The 17,092-nt window shown below is 44.5% G+C and overlaps 2 protein-coding genes across 8 annotated transcripts in view; one reads left to right on the top strand and one right to left on the bottom strand.

Annotated features, from left to right (window-relative positions):
• The first annotated feature begins 1,368 nt into the window (after positions 1-1,368).
• Positions 1,369-5,486, top strand: LYSMD4 (LysM domain containing 4). The gene is made up of 2 exons (XM_082769003.1): positions 1,369-1,789; positions 3,800-5,486. Exons 1-2 carry the CDS (start codon positions 1,574-1,576, stop codon positions 4,433-4,435), a joined length of 852 nt encoding a protein of 283 aa, XP_082625129.1. The 5' UTR covers positions 1,369-1,573; the 3' UTR covers positions 4,436-5,486.
• A 432-nt stretch (positions 5,487-5,918) lies between these two features.
• Positions 5,919-17,092, bottom strand: part of MEF2A (myocyte enhancer factor 2A) — an 85,841-nt gene continuing 74,667 nt past the window's right edge. For all 7 annotated transcript variants that reach the window (XM_082769381.1, XM_082769385.1, XM_082769383.1 and 4 more), the window contains 3 exons: positions 15,699-15,825; positions 10,578-10,704; positions 5,919-10,072 (listed from right to left, as the gene is read on the bottom strand). In XM_082769381.1, coding sequence (XP_082625507.1) covers positions 9,709-10,072; positions 10,578-10,704; positions 15,699-15,825 — 618 coding nt within the window. In that variant the 3' untranslated portion in view covers positions 5,919-9,708. The remainder of the gene's footprint in view (positions 10,073-10,577; positions 10,705-15,698; positions 15,826-17,092) is intronic.

The raw sequence follows: 17,092 nt of genomic DNA, 5'->3' as shown, positions 1-17,092 counted from the left end.
GCAGAACTCAGACTATCACTGAGTGACCTGGAATCCAAATAATAGATTTGATTGCAAAGCACAGAAGGCTGCCTAAAGAGAAACAAAGAAATACACAAGGAATATGTGTGAAATGAAAACACTTCTGAAGGGAGCCTGCAAAAAAACAAAGCAGAAGTGAGGAAGAGAACAGCAACTCTGGGTCTGAGCAAAAAGAGCTTGAAGGAGTCACAGGGACAAGAAAAGAGAGAACCCTATTCCAGTTCATGCTCTTCTGGAAAAGCCAGAACCAAGACCTTCACTGAAGTTGTGATTCTTTATCAGAATGACATTAACCGTGACATTTCCCAGGAAGGAATTTGCGTCCATGTGAATGTTGGCTGGTGCCCAGCGTCACAGACACTGCCACTTGGGATTAAGGGAAAGACTTTTCAGTTCTGTTGCCCTCTGCATTGACATAAATCAGGAGTAGGAGGATTTCTTTCTGGAATTCAGGGGCCATATGACAATTGTGTTGGTTAAATGTGTATAATGACAAAAGCATTCAGCTCTCAGACAGGCTTCAGTTGTTTGTGGCTTTGCAGCTCTCACAATATATCTGTGGACAACAAAAACATCCTAATGCTTGGGCATGACGACATCCCCCATCCAGCTGGCCTGGAGCCAACATCAGCTCTCCTACAGAACAGGCAGTTGTTTCTTGGTAAGAACGATTGTGCTCTCCATATTGACCACAGTTTGCATAAATTCAGCTTCAGCAGTGCAGAAGGGCCGTGCTGCTCTGCGCTGCGGAGTTGAGCTGTCCTGCGTGAGCTGCAATGGCTCAGAAAAGGCTGGGGAGCCAGCAAAAGCTGCTTGGGAATGACGAGGCTGAACCTGAGCGGTTACAAACAGAAAGCTCAGTGGAGGACACTCACACTGAAAAAGCCTGGAAACGGCAGATAATTCTCTAAGATGTTTTGGAAAGCCTCCCGTCATGGTGCTTTTTTTTCAGGAAAATAAATCTTTGTTGTGTGAATTAACTCATAGTGGAATAACCCCACTCTGCTAGGAGCAGGATTCTTACTGAGGTGAGAACAGGTATGATATTTTGAGGTAAAATTGGGTAGTTTGAAGGCCCGGCGGGCTGAAGGGGCCGGGCAGCACTGAGGGGACGGCTTCTCATTGCCCCGCCTCACCACAGCGCCTCCGTCAGCGCCGGGGCCTCCCGCCAGGGGGCGCTGTCCCTGGAGGCAGAGCCGCGGCGCCCTCCCGCCGGCCACGTTCCAGCGCTCAACCGAACTCGCTGCCTTTCTGCTCCGCCTCCTCCCATTGGCCGGCTGGCGCTGAGGTCCCGCCTCCCGGCGCTGCGAGCCAATGGGAGGGAGAGAAGGGCAGAGGGGCGGTAGGTTGAGGTGCGCGGCGCTGAGGGGCGTTGAGGGGAGCCCTGGCGGGGCCGTCCCGGCGGGCGGCGGCGCTGAGGCGATTTCAGGTGTGGGGGGGCTGCGGGGCGCCGCCGGTGCGGCTGTGAGCGGGCTGCGAGCGCCCCGTGAGGCGATTCGGTACAGAACCCGGCCCCGCACCCAGCCCGGCCCTGCCGCAGGTGCCGAGGCCGATGGAGGCCGCCCGCAGCCCGCCCGGCCGCCAGCCCCGCGCCGGGCCCGGCCCCGGCCCTGAGGAGCGGCCCCGAGCCGGGCAGCTGCGGCCCCGCGGCGGGGAGCAGAGGCCCCGAGGGGCTCCCCGCGGCCGGGCGGGGGCCGTGGTGCTGCTGCAGCGCGAGGTGGCGGAGGGCGACAGCCTGAACAAGCTGGCCCTGCAGTACGGCTGCCAGGTGAGAGATGGGCGATGGGGGGGGGGGCCCCGAGCCTCCCGGCAGCATTGGCCCAGCCCGGGTCGGGAGCGGTCGGTGGCCGGGCACGCTGCAGGGTTGGGCTTAGAGGGGCAGAGAAGCCAAAGTCCCAACCACAGAGCCCCTGTGCTGTCCGGGGTGTGGGTTTGGTTGTTCCCTGCAGCACCCAAAAGCCTGAGCAGTTCGGCCATCAAGAGTGCACGGGCACAGGGAGCTTTCTCTGGAGTTGGAACAGACTAAAAAACATCAGCTCTGTTCCAAAGGGGTGAGCTTTATGGGAAAAACTCTTGGGAACTTTAATTACCTGATCTGAACATCAGAAGTACCCCATTGGTTAGCAGTTAAAGCTGTGTATTTAGAGCCTCCTTCATCTGCCAGTGAGACTGTGATTAAAAAGTTCCATGATGCAAACAGTTGGACAGTGACCTGCTTGGGGGTAATGGCAGAACTGGCTGAACGGCTGCAGTGCTGTTGCAGCCTGTCTTGCTTAACAACAGCTGTGAAGTGCAGCTGAAGCAAGAGGGCTTGGGAGGGGAGGAATTGTTGCAATTCCTCCATTCCCTTAGAAACAAAACCAAAACAAAAAAGCCCTCCTGGGCTCCACTGCCAAGCTGATGCTTGTGAGGAAGAGCCTGGTGGGGCTTGAGCGGGCTTTGGCTGGAACCAGTAGAACAATGAGACCTCAGAGCCACAGCAGATGACTTTGTAGTGGGGATATGCTCCTCTTTCAGCACCAGCAGCTGCATGGTTATTGCCACTTACACCAAATCATGGCAGTCCATGAACTCCGAGGATTCTGAACAACTCCTGGTTTATGTCAGGAACCATCCCAGTGTGCCCCGTAATGTAACATAACGGAGGGCTTGGTCCTGCCTCTGCCATCCCCGCAGCACTTTCAGAGCCCAATTGCTCATCTGGTGGGGTTGGGGAGCTGATGGGGGCTGGGGTGGCCGTGTTCTCCAGCAGGAGGAACATCCTACTGGCCCTGCTTCCAGAACGCACACTTCTGACCTGTCCTGGTTTAACTAGAGAGAGAAATCCTCATTGCTGGAGATCCGTGTGTCCGTCTGTGTACCTGCTGGCCCTGACATGGTACAGTGTGGGTGTATCTTGGGCTACTCGCACAGTTAAGCAGCCCCTGTAAGGGCACTGAGATCTGTAACTGCACAAGTCTGTGACCGTTCAAAAAGTCCAGGATGAGCTTTTCTGAAATCCAAGGGAGTTGGTTTGTTATCAGGGCCTATTTGGGGCAGGGGCACTGAGGCAGTGCAAGGAGTAGTTAGTTCTGTGTGTGCTGTAGACAACTTGGCAGAGATGCGAGGCACTTGAAACTTCTCCTTTTCACTCTTGACCATTTATAGTCTGGGCCTGGCTTTGGCATTGTTTTTAGCTGGGACAAGAGGAGCTTGCTGCAGCCAAAAATGAGTACAAAAAATGGCCTAAATGGCTTGCGCAGCCTCGTGCCCTTGCGTTCTTCCCATCAGCTTTGTTGGTGTGCTGTGGGTGCTGCTCCCCTTCCCATTCCTGGGGCTCCAGCACAGCATCGCAGCGCTCGGCTGCAGACGCTGCGGGGAACATTCGCTGTCCCAGTGATCGGTTCTGGATGGAACAAAACAAAACACTGAAGCATCACCTCAGTTAGGATGCTTTGTGTCAGCTTGTTAGTGCCTAACAAATTAACATTGAAGGGTTTAATTCCTGATGTTAGGCAGGGGCAAGCTGCCAGGCATCTGACCCCGCAGCTGAGGGTTCCCTTGGCTTCAGGGGCACCAGACCAGGCCCTGGGTTAACCACCCCCTGTTCAGGTGTCCCCAGCGTCGCAGAGCAGGCAGGAAAGGCTCCGCACTGCACTAAGCCACTTGCAGCCAGGGTTTGTTTTCACCTCAGGCTGGTGCTCACAGCCTGGTTTTGTAGCCAGTTCCTGTTTCAGTGCTGGCAACAGGTTGGTTGGGTCGTCTGAACTAATCCCGGTGTCCTCTTTGGGTGCTGCAGGTGGCGGATATCAAACGCGTCAACAACTTCATCAGGGAGCAGGACCTGTACGCGCTGAAGTCCATCAAGATCCCGGTGAAGCCCCACGGGCTGCTGACCGAGAGCAGCCAGGAGCTGAGGCCGGCCCCGTGCAGCCCCAGCGGCGTGACGCTCGTGGACCTTCCGGAGCCCGAGGCCGGTGCCGGCAGCTCTGAGGGCAGCCACCTGAGCGACTACTTCAAGGGGATCGACCAGAGCATCCAGGAGGCCGTGCGGGCGGAGGTCCAGCTGAACGCCGAGTACTGCACGGAGGCGCTGGAGAGGCCGCTCTGTGAGTCGGGGAAGCGGGAGCCCAGCACTGGTGCGGACTGGGGGATCCAGTGGTGGAACGCAGTGTTCGTGATGCTCCTGATAGGGATCGTCCTGCCGGTATTTTACATCATCTATTTTAAAACCCAAGAGAATGGCCACGCAGCCCATACCTCCAACACAACACTAACCTCAAACATCTCAGCAGATGGATTGGAAGGGAAACCACTACAAAGCTCAGAGGTAGAAAAAAATCCTAAGGGGGAGGTGCAGCCAAACACAGCCCCTCCTCCCAGCACTGAGGCCCATAAGCCTGTGACTCTGCCACGAGTGCAATCGGGGGGATAACAGTACAGAGATTTTTTTTAATTTCTTTTTTAAAGTAGCTGACAGTGTAGTCCTGAACTCGACTGAACCTGAGGTGATGTGGTTTTATGGAAGAATAAGGATGCTTTGTTGCTTGTAATGATGAAGAGGCAGCTGGCTTAACACTTGTGAACTCTTGAGGGGAAGTATTTTAAAGCAACCACTCCTGTTTGCTGCAGGTATTTCTTACGAATGGCCTTGCTGAAGAAGCTGAGCCCTTTACTGCTGTGACACAGAGTGCAGTATTAGTGTGACGGGAAAGCTGGCGGCTGTTTGTGTTATAAGAAAATACTTTTTGCTTAGAGTAGAAGTGGGGACACTTTTTTGCTGAATTGTTTTTCTCTCCTGCAGAGGGGCAGTCCTGGTGTACCTACCCTTAAAGCCAAGGCTTTGAGGGGATTAGCTGAGGTGCGCCACAGCACAAGGACACGGGGGGTGACTCACGAGCTTTTCTCCTGCAGGAAACCCTTCAGAGGCAGCGTGAGCGCTGCTGTCTTGCAGGCAGAGCTCCTGGCAGAATCCTTGCGTGTGTCAGGGTTCAGCTGATCCCAAGCAACTGCTTCAGCATGGCAGCAGGCATCCAGGCAGTGCTGTGGAGTGGTGGTGGGCCTGTGGTGTGTAGGTTTGAAAGCCTCTTCTGTTGCTTTTAAAGCTCTGTGAGCAAAAGCAAGGCTGAGTGAGTGCTACACCACAAGCTGGTGGTGTGCACAGGCAATCTGTTCCTGGCCTGAGGAAGAGCAGCCTGAGAACTTTTTTTTTTTTTTTTTTTTAACTTTTTTTTTGCTTAGAACAAACGCTAAGGGGCAAGGACCATTACACAAACCAAGCAGAACCGTGTGGTATTAATCCAGTACCCCAGGCTTCCTGCAACCTTCAAAAAAAGGCTCAGGCCAGCCCGAGGGGACAAGGCACATTATGTATCTTGTACTGAAAAAAAACAAACCTTGTATTTTCTTCTGTGAAGGAAAAAGTATCTCTCATGGTTGGGGAGAAGGGTAATTAATTACTACATTTTTAAATAAAGGAAAGTGAAATAAAAGCACAAGGGGTGCTTACCCACCCCAGACTATGTGTGGGTTTTTGTGTGTGTGTGTGTGAGTGATTTTTTGGGGGGGGCAGTATTGTTACCACAGCCTGCTGTGCAGCACAGCTGAGCAGCAGTCCCAGAGGAGCTGGGGTGTGCAGGAGCAGCACCTGGCAAGGGACCCTTTAAGCCAGGTTGTGCTGTCAGGGGTTGGCTTGTGTCTAGCCCTTTTGTAACAGGTGTCTTAGAGCACCCCAGGTCTTAGTTTGACTGTAAAGTGCATGTAACCAAAAAAAGTTCCTAATGGAACTTGTCTCTGGCTGCCACTTAAAACCAGTTACATCAAGGCAAGCTGGTGAGTATTTCAGGTACTGGGGGCGGGGAGGAGAAGCACACTAAGTCACAAAACACCGTGCTCTGCAAATACGACAGAGGCTGGAGTACACAGTAAAAGCCAGTATCTTTACTTTAGTGAATGCAGGATACAAATATTTTACAACAACCTCTAGCATTTTTCTTAACCATTTGATAAAAAGTTCACTAGAATATTTATTGTATATTGAAGAAAAAACAACACATTCAGGGAAAAAATTGAGATTAACTTATTTTTTTTCTTAAAAGATTCGTCTCAAGGATGGCAACAAAGTCCAGCTTGTGCCGCCAAACGGCTTATCATCATTAAACCGTGAACAGCTTCTTTGTGAACTGTTGACTACAAACATTTACCAAATACATAAATCTCTTTTAAAAAAGCCATTTTAAATATAGCAAAGCAGTGTTCTCTTGCACAGCAAAGTGAAGAAAGTTTCTACTAAGATTTAAATGTTTACATTTGTTAAGTCTTTCTTTCACATTCTAATTTAACGTCTTTCCATGATCAATTGTTAGGAGTTATTATGTTCCTTATTTACTATGTATTTCTTGTGCGCACAGTAATTCGCAAGTTTCTGATGCATTAGTGTCCTTTAAGTGAAAGGAAAGGCTAAAGCATTTTTCTCTGACGAATCCCTGATTACATGTGAATTTTTAAATACTATAGTGAGAGCTCAAAGATGGAGAGGTGATCTGTCACGATAGAAGATAAAAATCTTAAATCATTCAGACTTGAATGGGTTCAAACTAGGATTGGATCCACTTGCAACATCATTCAATATATTTAATTAAAAAAAGTATTTTTCAACTGTTGAAATATCTGTGCTATGTCTTTTTTTATAAAACTTTTTTTTTTTTTTTTTTTTTTTTACAATTCCTAAAAAAGTATGTTCCAAAGTTCATTACTCGTTACTAAAAATCAGGATTCCCATTTATTTAATGGCATGAGATTCTCCCACTGACACGGGAGGTCTGCAAAAGACTTGTTCTGCCGAGTCTGTTGGAGGGGTTTGGGCAACACGTTAACAGTCCCAGGATCAGTTCTTAAGAACCATTTTGTTTGTTTGTTTGTTTAAATTCACTGGTGCAATTTCAATACAAACTCTAACCCTTATGTAGCTTTTTTTCTTTAAGAAAACAGCAATAGTACTTACTGTTTAAAAACCTGCATAGAAATAAAGACTATTGAGATACAGTCAGCAAAGCCATCTTATAAGGCACACAAGAAAATAGACAGTAAATGTGAATGCAGAACTCCCACTCAGATGTACAGCAAAGTTCATAGATGTGCATAAATAATGAAAAAAATCACATAACTTTTCAAAGCATTAAAAGGTTCTCTGTAGTGGTAAGTGAATTCAGTCACTTTGGAAATTGAATTGCTGTTAGAAAAAAGTCTCGTTTTCCTGTCGGCTTCTGCAAACTGATAACGAACTGCAGCAAATGGAGAACGATTTCCACAGTTAAGTGGCTGAAACAAACTGAAACCTGTACGACTTCAGAAGTTACCATGACAACACGCGGTGGGTTTTAGAAGCTCTATGTCCTAACTTTGTTCTTCCATCACACATTAAAGCAAGCAGCCAAGATAGCTGTCCGCACCGGATTTTCATTTCCCATACTTCTTACTTACAGTATCAAGTGAGCGATTAAGAAAAAAAAAAAAAGCCAAATTTTATTTTATAAATAACAGGGATTACTTTAAAGGGGTTTCAGGAATAACACAACACTCTAGTTTTTCCTCAGAACTACCCACCCCAGTGAGATTTACCAATACCTACTCCCTTTGGTTCCCAGTACAAAAGAACATGTGCACAGGGAGATGAGATGCCCGGCACATAACTGGAATCAGATTTCTACAAGGCAACAACGCTCCCTAACACAAAACCACTCGCACCCAGCCAGGTCACACAGCCTGTGACACCAAACTCTTGGCTCCTGTGGCTGCTGCTCACACCCAGCCTTCACCACCACTCGCCCACTGCCCTGCCCAGGGCCTACAAGCCAAGGGCAGACAGCGCCACCAGTTCCCTCCTCACCCTTCTCCTTACAGCACAGCCGGGTTGTGCAAACCCCAGGTAACGCCACGCGGTGAATCCGAGCCCAAACCAAACTTCTCCTCGCCAGCTGTGACAACACCACGGGCCTCTGGATTCCTTGCTCTATTGGATGGAAGCAGCAAAGAGGAACAGCGCGTTTAGTTCTGAAGGCTGAGGTTTTATCCCAAACCACTTACCACTTAAAAAACCTTTTGTGCTCATCTGATATGTGTTATTTCCCTATCATAAGAAATTAGGTCAAGTTTTTTCCACTGTTTTTTTTTTTTCCTCCTCAGAAGAGGCAGTTTTAAAATGATGCCTTAAAATGTGTTGTAACAGATTTTTTATATTTATGCAGGATGAACTTAACACCGGATTTTTTTTTTTTGCCACTTTGCTATTTATATACATATATATAAAATGTATAATGAAGCTTAACCATACAGCACAGAGATTACAATTTAACGGCACACATTCACCACCAGTGAGGGGGACAACCCCTTTATACACCCTCTGAAAAATCTGGATAATAATATTAATAATAATTAAAATCCAAAGAAAGTACAGTATATTTAACAAAATAGTAAATATTAAACAGTGAATACTCTACTTAATAAGGACCTCGCCTTTTTCAAGTTGGCGTCAATCCACAAAAATATACTTTTTAATCTGGTGAACGTACAATACATAGGTACTTACACCAAAGGTGATAATATATTTAAGATGCTATATACACAAAGAGTTTGGCTCAAATTTAAATTTACATATAAGTGTTCATGGCTTATTTTTCCCCCAAGGTTCCGCCTGCAAGTTTTTCCTTTTCATCTTTGAAAGCAAAAACTAGAAAGTCAAAATAAGATAAAACTATACTCTACAAAAAAGCTACAACATACAGCTTTGGCTTATATAAATAATTCATAGCAGAATGTGTTCAAAAGTACTGTATATAACTTTATATATAGTCTTCAATTCATTAGGGTATTGTTTTCTTTAATATAAAATATACATGAGCTAAAATCCGTTTCTATATTTTTCAAAGGTATGAACGTAAAAACAAATTTGTCAAACATATTCCAATTATAACTTAATATATTAATTTTATTTTGTTAATGTTCTATTTTCTAGGCTAATATTTTCTGAATATTTCATGCGAGTTCTCTATGTCTCTCTTTCACTCATTAAAAAAATCACTTCTTTGACCCAATACACTATTTTTTTGCACGTGCAAAACAGGGTTTTTGTTTTTTTTTTTTTATGTTTTCTAGCATCAGCCCTTCTCCATGCACCCTCTGCAATAGAGACCCATGCCAGGTTGGGTAATATAAAGGTCATTTTATGTACAGTATTGCTTTCTTCTTCCTGCTTTTCTACTGCTCTGCTGCTACAAAGCATTATTTCTTAACTACAAGTAACCATACAGCTTTAATAAAACACACAGGGACATTACTACAGGCGAGCCCTCTTGGTTTCTGCAATCTAGTGTGGTAGGATTATAATACGGGTACAATGTTTCTTTGCAAAACAGGTTATATTATTAAAACAACAAGTCCAGGTAAGTGCCAGACTAGATCAATACCTATAGGATTGTTCTGTTACATTTTACCATGGGACATCTGCAGCTATACAAGAAGTTTGTAATAAGTGCCTGATGATTTTGTGTATGCTACACACACTAGCACATATATATGCATGTGAAGATATATATATGCATGTATGTATATACATATAAATATACTTATTTCATGTCCTTATTTATAAATTTAGATATGTCAGGACAGTTCATTTTGAGAACACAAAACTGAAGAGGCAACACTGCAAGTTTATGTCACCCATGTGTCCATCCTCATTCGTTTTACCGATGGACTCTCTCTATCTTCTGAATTTGGTGGCCTTCCCAGCACCACAGGTGAATGGAAATCGCTCCGTGGGTCTTCCCGGTCGCTGCCGTCGTAAGAGCTGCTGGAGCTGCTGAGACTGTCAACAGGAGAGCGACCCATTTCCTGACGCGACTGCTGCTGTTGCTGCTGCTGCTGTTGCTGTTGTTGTTGTTGTGGCTGCTGCTGTTGCGGGAACCCAGAGGGAGTTACACGGTCCCGGGGAGGTGAAATTGGTTCAGATTTTATGTTGATGTTTTGGTTGGTATTAATGGATAAATTTGAACCCTGAGATAGCTGGCTGCCAGTACTGGGAAAAAGAAAACCAAAAGGAAAAAAATAAGAAAACACGAGAAAAGAAAAGAAAGTGACAATTCATGCGTCTGTGGGATGGCATTGTCTTGTGGTTCAACACCCACAAAATGAGCACGTAAATAAATGCGACTTACTGAGGGGAAGAAAAAAAGTTGAAAGAAAGCATCAGTTAAAGGTCTGAAGTGCATTTACAGAAGCTAAAAACCAAATATCTCATGTTTCCAAACATTTAGGTTAACCGCGTAGGTGACTCTCCTGCAAGAAGATGGGCCTGGAGGGACCCAGCTTGTCAGCTTCAGTACTGAACTGACAGAAAGGATAAATAACAGAAATCATCGGTGCTCCTGCAGCCAATGAGCAAACTTGAAAAGCAACAAACACAGCAGCAGCAGAAACAAAATTAAAACAATCTCGTGCTAAGCATTTCCCAGCGCAGAGAAATCAGCTTGAAGGCAGTAGTGCCCGGCGGGATGCCGTACCGTAACCTCGCGTTTACTTACACAAGAGAGCTGAGGGTTGCTGGACCGAGGTGGTGCTGCTGCCAGGCAGATACCTGCCCTAGGGACAGCATCCCTGGGGAGTTAAATCCCTGCAAGGCAGACAGGTCTGCGCTAGTCAAGGAGTAATCTAAGAGGGGAAAAACAAAGAAACAAGAAAGTAATGAACAAATTTATTTATATATACACACATACACGCATAAATATGTGAGTGCATAGGATACACTCATACATGAATATAAAGGCTTTCTACCCAAAACAGGGCAAATGACCCAAAGGAGTTCATGGGTGAAAACTCTGACACCCAGAGAGAGTCCTCCTAACTTCACATGGATCTCAAAAGGACACCAGCCACCAAACACATCCTGCATTTCAATTCCTACACGCCACTGCCTTACACAGCTGCAGCTTTGATGCACACACACACACACACACACACATACACTAACTATAGACTCACATTAAAGTACAACAGGTACTTGCATTTCTCAAAAACGAAACAAAAAGGGAAGAACCAAGTCATGAGAAAGGAATGGTGTTTCTTGCACTGAACTCACCAAGGAAATCCTGGCTCCGGTTCAGTTCTAGATAAAACGTGCTCCAGATGGGAGGCAGCAGTTGCTCAGACAAGGCACGCATACCTTCTGGCTGCCTCATCTGTTGTGGAGCAGTTCGTAGCCCTACAGCCTATACCCAAAGCAAGGTGCGAAGCAGCACGTGCTGCTGTTGGCCTGGCTGCCAGGCACAGCAGGGCTGTGGGTGGTGGGGGCAGCACGACGGGCACTGCGACCAGGAGCCTGACCGACCCCTTCCATGTCATTTCTGCAGCCCTACTGTAAAGCACCACGTGCTCCCTCTTCCCACAACAGACTGGTTATTTTATGCCTGATTAAATTGTCATCTCTGTATCAAATAAACAAAAGAAATCTCTATTTTGAAGGCATAATATCATTACTTAGAAATACAATTTAAATGGGTAACTGAAAAGCAACATGCTCCTAATCACCAGTGAATGACTGGATGTTGGTTTTGGCTAGGCTGTAATGCTTCGACAGTTCTCACTTTTTGTTCACACATGGGAAGTTATTTTCATTTTATCATTATCACCCCTTGCTTTTCTTTCAGGTTTTGAAACAAAACTGCAAACACTTCTCTGCTTTTAATTATCTTGTAACATTGCTTCCTTAAAATAATTTCTGGTCTCTAGAGAAAGAGACAAAATGCCAGCAGCCAAACTTACTTTACGTCGCCAGCTGATTAACCAAAAATTTCACTAAGCAGGGTTGTTTGTTTTTTAAAATGTACATCCTTGCATTGTCCTGAAACGCCAAAACCATTACGATTCCTCTCTCTTAAACAGTTTCCCCATTCTCATCCACCAACTTGTTTTCTGTGGACAGTTCCTAGGTTTCCCTTTTAATGCCCCATAAGGGAAGGGAAGGCCTGTGGCAGCAGGCACACTGCGCTTTTCAGAGATGCAAACACATCACTGCGGGAGTCTTCGTGAAGATCTCGGGACTCCCAGCTGCACCCCAGCAGGTAAAGCTATGTAAGCTGCCCTTTGGTTCCTTCTCAGAGAAGCTCACAAGTATTTCTGCACAGAATCAAACTTGTCCTTTTGCAAGTCAAAAAAAAAAAAAAAAATCATCCTTCCACTCAACGTGACCTGTGCCAGTCTGCAACTGTAGGCAACACGAGCACCTGAGATGTGCTGGACTGTGTCAACGTCATTTCTGTAAGAGCAAACGAAGGAAATGTTTGCAGGAGTTTCGTTTCCATCTATTGTTTCTTCGTAATTATAGCTTTAGTGGTAATGGGCAATTAGGTTCTGATGCTTTAGAGCGTGCCTGATGCCAGGGGTTAGAGGAGACTCTTTTCCAAAGGTTACATGTGCCGCTACCGAACTATCTGCATTCTAGTTTCTGTAAATAATCACACATCTGCCAGCAGTAAAAACAGAAGACCAATTTCTACACGAGTGCCTTGGTGCAAAATGGACAAGTTGACAACAGAGTGCCTTCTGCGTGATGGAAACCTTTACTGCCGGGACCCAAACAGTCAGACACCTTTGAAGTCTGTCTGCAGAATGACTGACCAAACACGAATACAATTCAGATGGCTGGATATGCTCTGCTGAAGTGTAAGTTGCTACTGAGCTGATATCTCTGTGTATTTTGGCTACTGAAAAAAAAAGTTTAGCCTGTGTAAGAACAAGGACTTCAGCTTCTGGTGGCCCTTCTCTCAGCAATCTGCAGAAACAATATTTCTCTGGCAAAACAAGTGATATGGAATGGTATCTCTGTACAGAACTGATAACAAACACTGTAATAAATGATTAAAGAGTTGAATCTATCCTTTCTAGCCCTGGAAAAAAAAAATCAATCTGGGGAAAAAAAAACAACAACCATTGTTTATGTATTTAAATTTTATCTTAGCCCTTAGAGCTGCAGAAGCGCAGTTGCTACAGAAGCAGTGACCACCCTGATGCCCAGATGACAATTTGGTTTCAAAGTCAGATTTCTATTTGCAAGACTCCTGAAAGGCTCAGTCCAACACAAACATCACTGAAGTGTCTGAAAAATGCCAAAGGCTTAAAGCTTCACAAAACACAGCATTATCAAAAGGAAATGGACTGGTTTTTAAAATCATACCCTAGTGATAACAGCCCGTTTCAATAGCCCTTGCTGCTTCTGGAGCCTCAGACTCCAGCCCCTCTCATCCCAAGAGCCTGTGCCAGCCACCAGCTCACAGGTTATTGTGGATGAGGGACGCACACAGCACCGCTTCCCAGACAGTGCCCTACTGTATGAGGAAACGATGGCAATTGTTAGGTGCCTGGCAAAACGCGGGTCCTCTGAGTAGAGACCAGAGCTACTGATTTATTTTAAACAGTAATTAAAGGCAATACATGAACACTCGCAGTAGCAAGAACCAAAACAAAATCTGTGTCCAGCAAATTCGTGGAGTTTATAATTTGGAACAAGTCACTACGCACAATTCTCCACTCGTTATGCTGTTACTGCAACCCATCTTCTTCATTCACTTCTGCAGACTTTGACCCCCCTCAGGGCAGCAATTATTTGCATTCATGTTTAACAATTTAGTTGGGTGCTACCACAGCATAAATATTTACTATTGCTGAGGAGTAAACAGTCCCTCTCCAGCTGCAAACCTCACGCACGCCAGTAAGTGCTCGGGGCAGTGCCCCTGAGGCCAAAGCAACGGAGAAAGCACGATAATGTTGGGTAATGAAAACATTAATACCGTTGGGGAGAGAAGGGAAAAGGACCAAAAATGATTTGAGCTGCTTAGCTGATAGATGGCTACAAGCATAAACTAAAAAACCACAGTGGAGACTTTTAAAGGCAAAGAAGTGGACAGAATGTGTAAGATCCAACCTTTTTGCTGGGAAAATGGTTATGAAGGGATGGCTACTCAATCTATTCCATCTTTTAAAATTACAGACTCCTGATGGTGTCCTTCCTTGCAGGAAAGGAACAGAATTGTGAAACCTCTGTTTAACTCAAATTCTAGCTATTTTCTACACACTTAATAAAGTTTTTTTTTGGATTTGTCCTGGCCTTTGCACAACATTATTCTTTGTTTCCTACTGTGCCCTCTAGGGCTTTACACCCCACCACATCAGATCTGAGGTACCAACTGCTACGTCTATTCTTTCCCTTCCTGCAAGAACGCGTGACAGCTCATGAAACAACTTCACACGTGCCCTCTCAAAAATATTGCTGCATTAAAAAAACTGCTTAATCTTAAAACACTTCATACATTGCCTTTTCTGGTTTTTAGTTTCACAAAGCTGAGCTTTGAAGACTGCTTCAAGTCTCTGCCCACAAAGAGTGCTCATACAGTTAACGCCAGAAGTCTCCTTTCAGAATTTTTGTTGCATAAGACTACATCATCAACAAAATACATTTACACACTTAACTGCAGAGTATTTACCACAACTGGACTTTAACTCTACTTGTATATAACAAAGAGCAAAATTTATAGTTTTGGGAGGAACAACAGGACTACGCAGTGGTCAGGAATTAGATTAAACCAAATATCCAAAGTTTAGAGATGACAGACACACAGTGATTTTCAGAGAAAAGCCGAGTGAAATTTACATTTCAATGTCTTAATTAGACTTCACTTAAAAAGAACCGTGAACTGGGCACTTACTTCCTTTCTTTTCCTTCTTGCTTTTAACCAACAGCTATTTTAACTCAGAAAAATTTATTGATAATTATCTGCAATGTAGTTTCTCTGCAAGTGCATTTAAATTAAACATCACAGACCTGCATCAGGCCTGCATCACAGACCAGCAGTAATCAACCTTACGCCACCAAGGGTACAGGCGTATTTCCTTTCCAAGGAAAGGATTACCAAAAAATGCCTTTACCTGTTGCATACAGGGTCTGTAACAAATAGAGAACCTTAAGATTTAAGTCTAAGTTAACACTGTTGGTATGGAGACAAAGTAGGAGGCACCACATCCTCGACTACTTTTGAAACGGACAAACCAATTACGACTCAGATTATCAAATTCTTCGCATCACACTTTGGATAAAACTAGTTTTAAGGTCCTTTGGATACTTAAGTCTCCCTGTGGTGATACGCTGACAACACCCCTCCAGCAACTCCCCACCTGACTCTAGATAAAAATACTGAAGAGGAAGAGGCCCAGATTGGGTTTTATACAGCTGGGCTTTTTGTAAACTGAAAGTCCCCATAGAATCTGATTCCCTGGTGCTGCTGGAATTCAGCAGAACAGAATGCAAGGGACAGCATGCTCTGAAGTATCAGCTACCACTTCAACGTTAGGCATTTCAGTTCAGATGGATAGCTTGAATACTGCTGCTATAAAGCAATGCATTTCATTGTCTCTCTCCCTGCATTCAGCTGTGTGCAACCTTACTGAAAGCTTCTGCCAGCTGTAAGTTTCAACATTTACACATTTTACATGCTAAAAGCTTTTTTTTTTTTTTTTTTGGAATAAAAACCTTCATTTGAACTGAAGAGGAAAATCAAGTTAAATGTCACGGAAATGCAAATTTTCCAGGCTTACGAATCACAAAAGCCTTGTACACGCGACAAATCAAGTCACTTACTAAAAACAATGCTTACCAGTGTTGTAGGCAGTAGGCATGGCCGAATACACCAGTCCCTGCGGAGGCAAGCTTGGAGTTGTCACAGACACCACAGGGGTAGCAAGAGGCTGTGTAGACTGAGAACTACTTATCCTTTGGGTATTCTAAAAATGATTAAAAATAACATGTCTTGTGAGATATCAGTTAGAACAATGGAAAATTACGTGCCAATATAAAAATAGCATTTGATTAAAATGTGTTTCTTTGCTTTCTATTTTAGTTAAGAACATGTACTTTTTATCAGAATAAATTTTCTAAACAAACCAAAACATTTCAAGACTCAACCAAAAATTATCTTGGCTAACAGAAATTAAAAATTAAGACTTGGTGGTCCCCCTTCTGTGCATGCAGATTTCATCAGTGTTAATTTGAGTTGTAGGACATAAATAAATGCAATATCTTAGTGATACACACAATTCTCAGAAGTTCTTAAGTGATTTAAAGAGTTTTAAGCCATATTTTTGACGAGGATTTAATGCAGATGGCGAGGTGCAGTTCCATCAGAAAAGAGACTCCCACTTTCCAGTTGGTTATCAGATTTTCAAGTTTTAGCTGCCAGCTTTGACACTGTGCTGACTACACCTGTCCTGAAAGGAGATCTTATACATTTCTGTTGATAAGACCTCAGTGATAAAATAATCCTGCCGTTCCCATGGCTCCTGAGAAGCTGGTAAAGTACTTGTTACAAAGCAGATCCCTTTCAAAGCAAATGACATCTGACTTCACACAGAGCAACTATGCTTTTTGACAGGAAAAACAGCTGAACTACATTGTCTCAGATTATCTGTTCTAACTGTAGGCGTGAAGAGTCTGTCTTTGCCACATACTGCAATGAACATCTGTAGCAAACATATCACTCAAATTAAGCTCTTCAACTAAATTTGCTGTTTCGAAAGCCTTACATTAAACATTGCGCTGAATACCACCAGACAGAAAGCTGCTCTGTCACAGAAGTCGTGGAGGCAACTTCAAGTGCAGCAATGCCACATTTTGATTTTTGAACAAGAGATGCTTACCCTTACCTACAGAGGGCTTAGTGTCCCTTTGTCTATGCTCTGTATTTCTGCATTCTCAAAGAAGCATTCTTGATTAAGGCAGCTAGATTTCAAATTGCTTAATACGTTTTTAAAGTAAGCCTCCCTCTGTCTCTGAAAAAAATATTTGCTATAAGAATAGCATTTTTTCATCTCTTTGGTAGAGTTTCATTTCCTAGCTTTAGAAGGATGAAGCTGCTAGGACTTGTTCTCATTTAGGACAGGCATATGAGCATTTCAGTATCTGCAGTACTTTTTCTTTTCCCTCCACTCTGATCTTGAGAGAGTGAGCAGCTTTAAAAACTCACGATTCTCTTTATAATAATGGGATGAGCAG

Source organism: Aythya marila (genome assembly GCF_965140915.1).
Source record: "Aythya marila genome assembly, chromosome: 11".
Classification (NCBI taxonomy): Eukaryota; Metazoa; Chordata; class Aves; order Anseriformes; family Anatidae; genus Aythya; species Aythya marila.
The sequence above is the reverse complement of the archived record's forward strand: the minus strand, read 5'-3'. Positions and strand labels throughout refer to the sequence as shown.

Bases quoted from the DNA above. Each gene is read 5' to 3' on its own strand.
- LYSMD4 (XM_082769003.1), top strand. From the start codon at position 1,574: ATGGAGGCCGCCCGCAGCCCGCCCGGCCGCCAGCCCCGCGCCGGGCCC. The intron at 1,790-3,799 runs GTGAGAGATGGG...TGGGTGCTGCAG, and splicing joins CCCTGCAGTACGGCTGCCAG to GTGGCGGATATCAAACGCGT.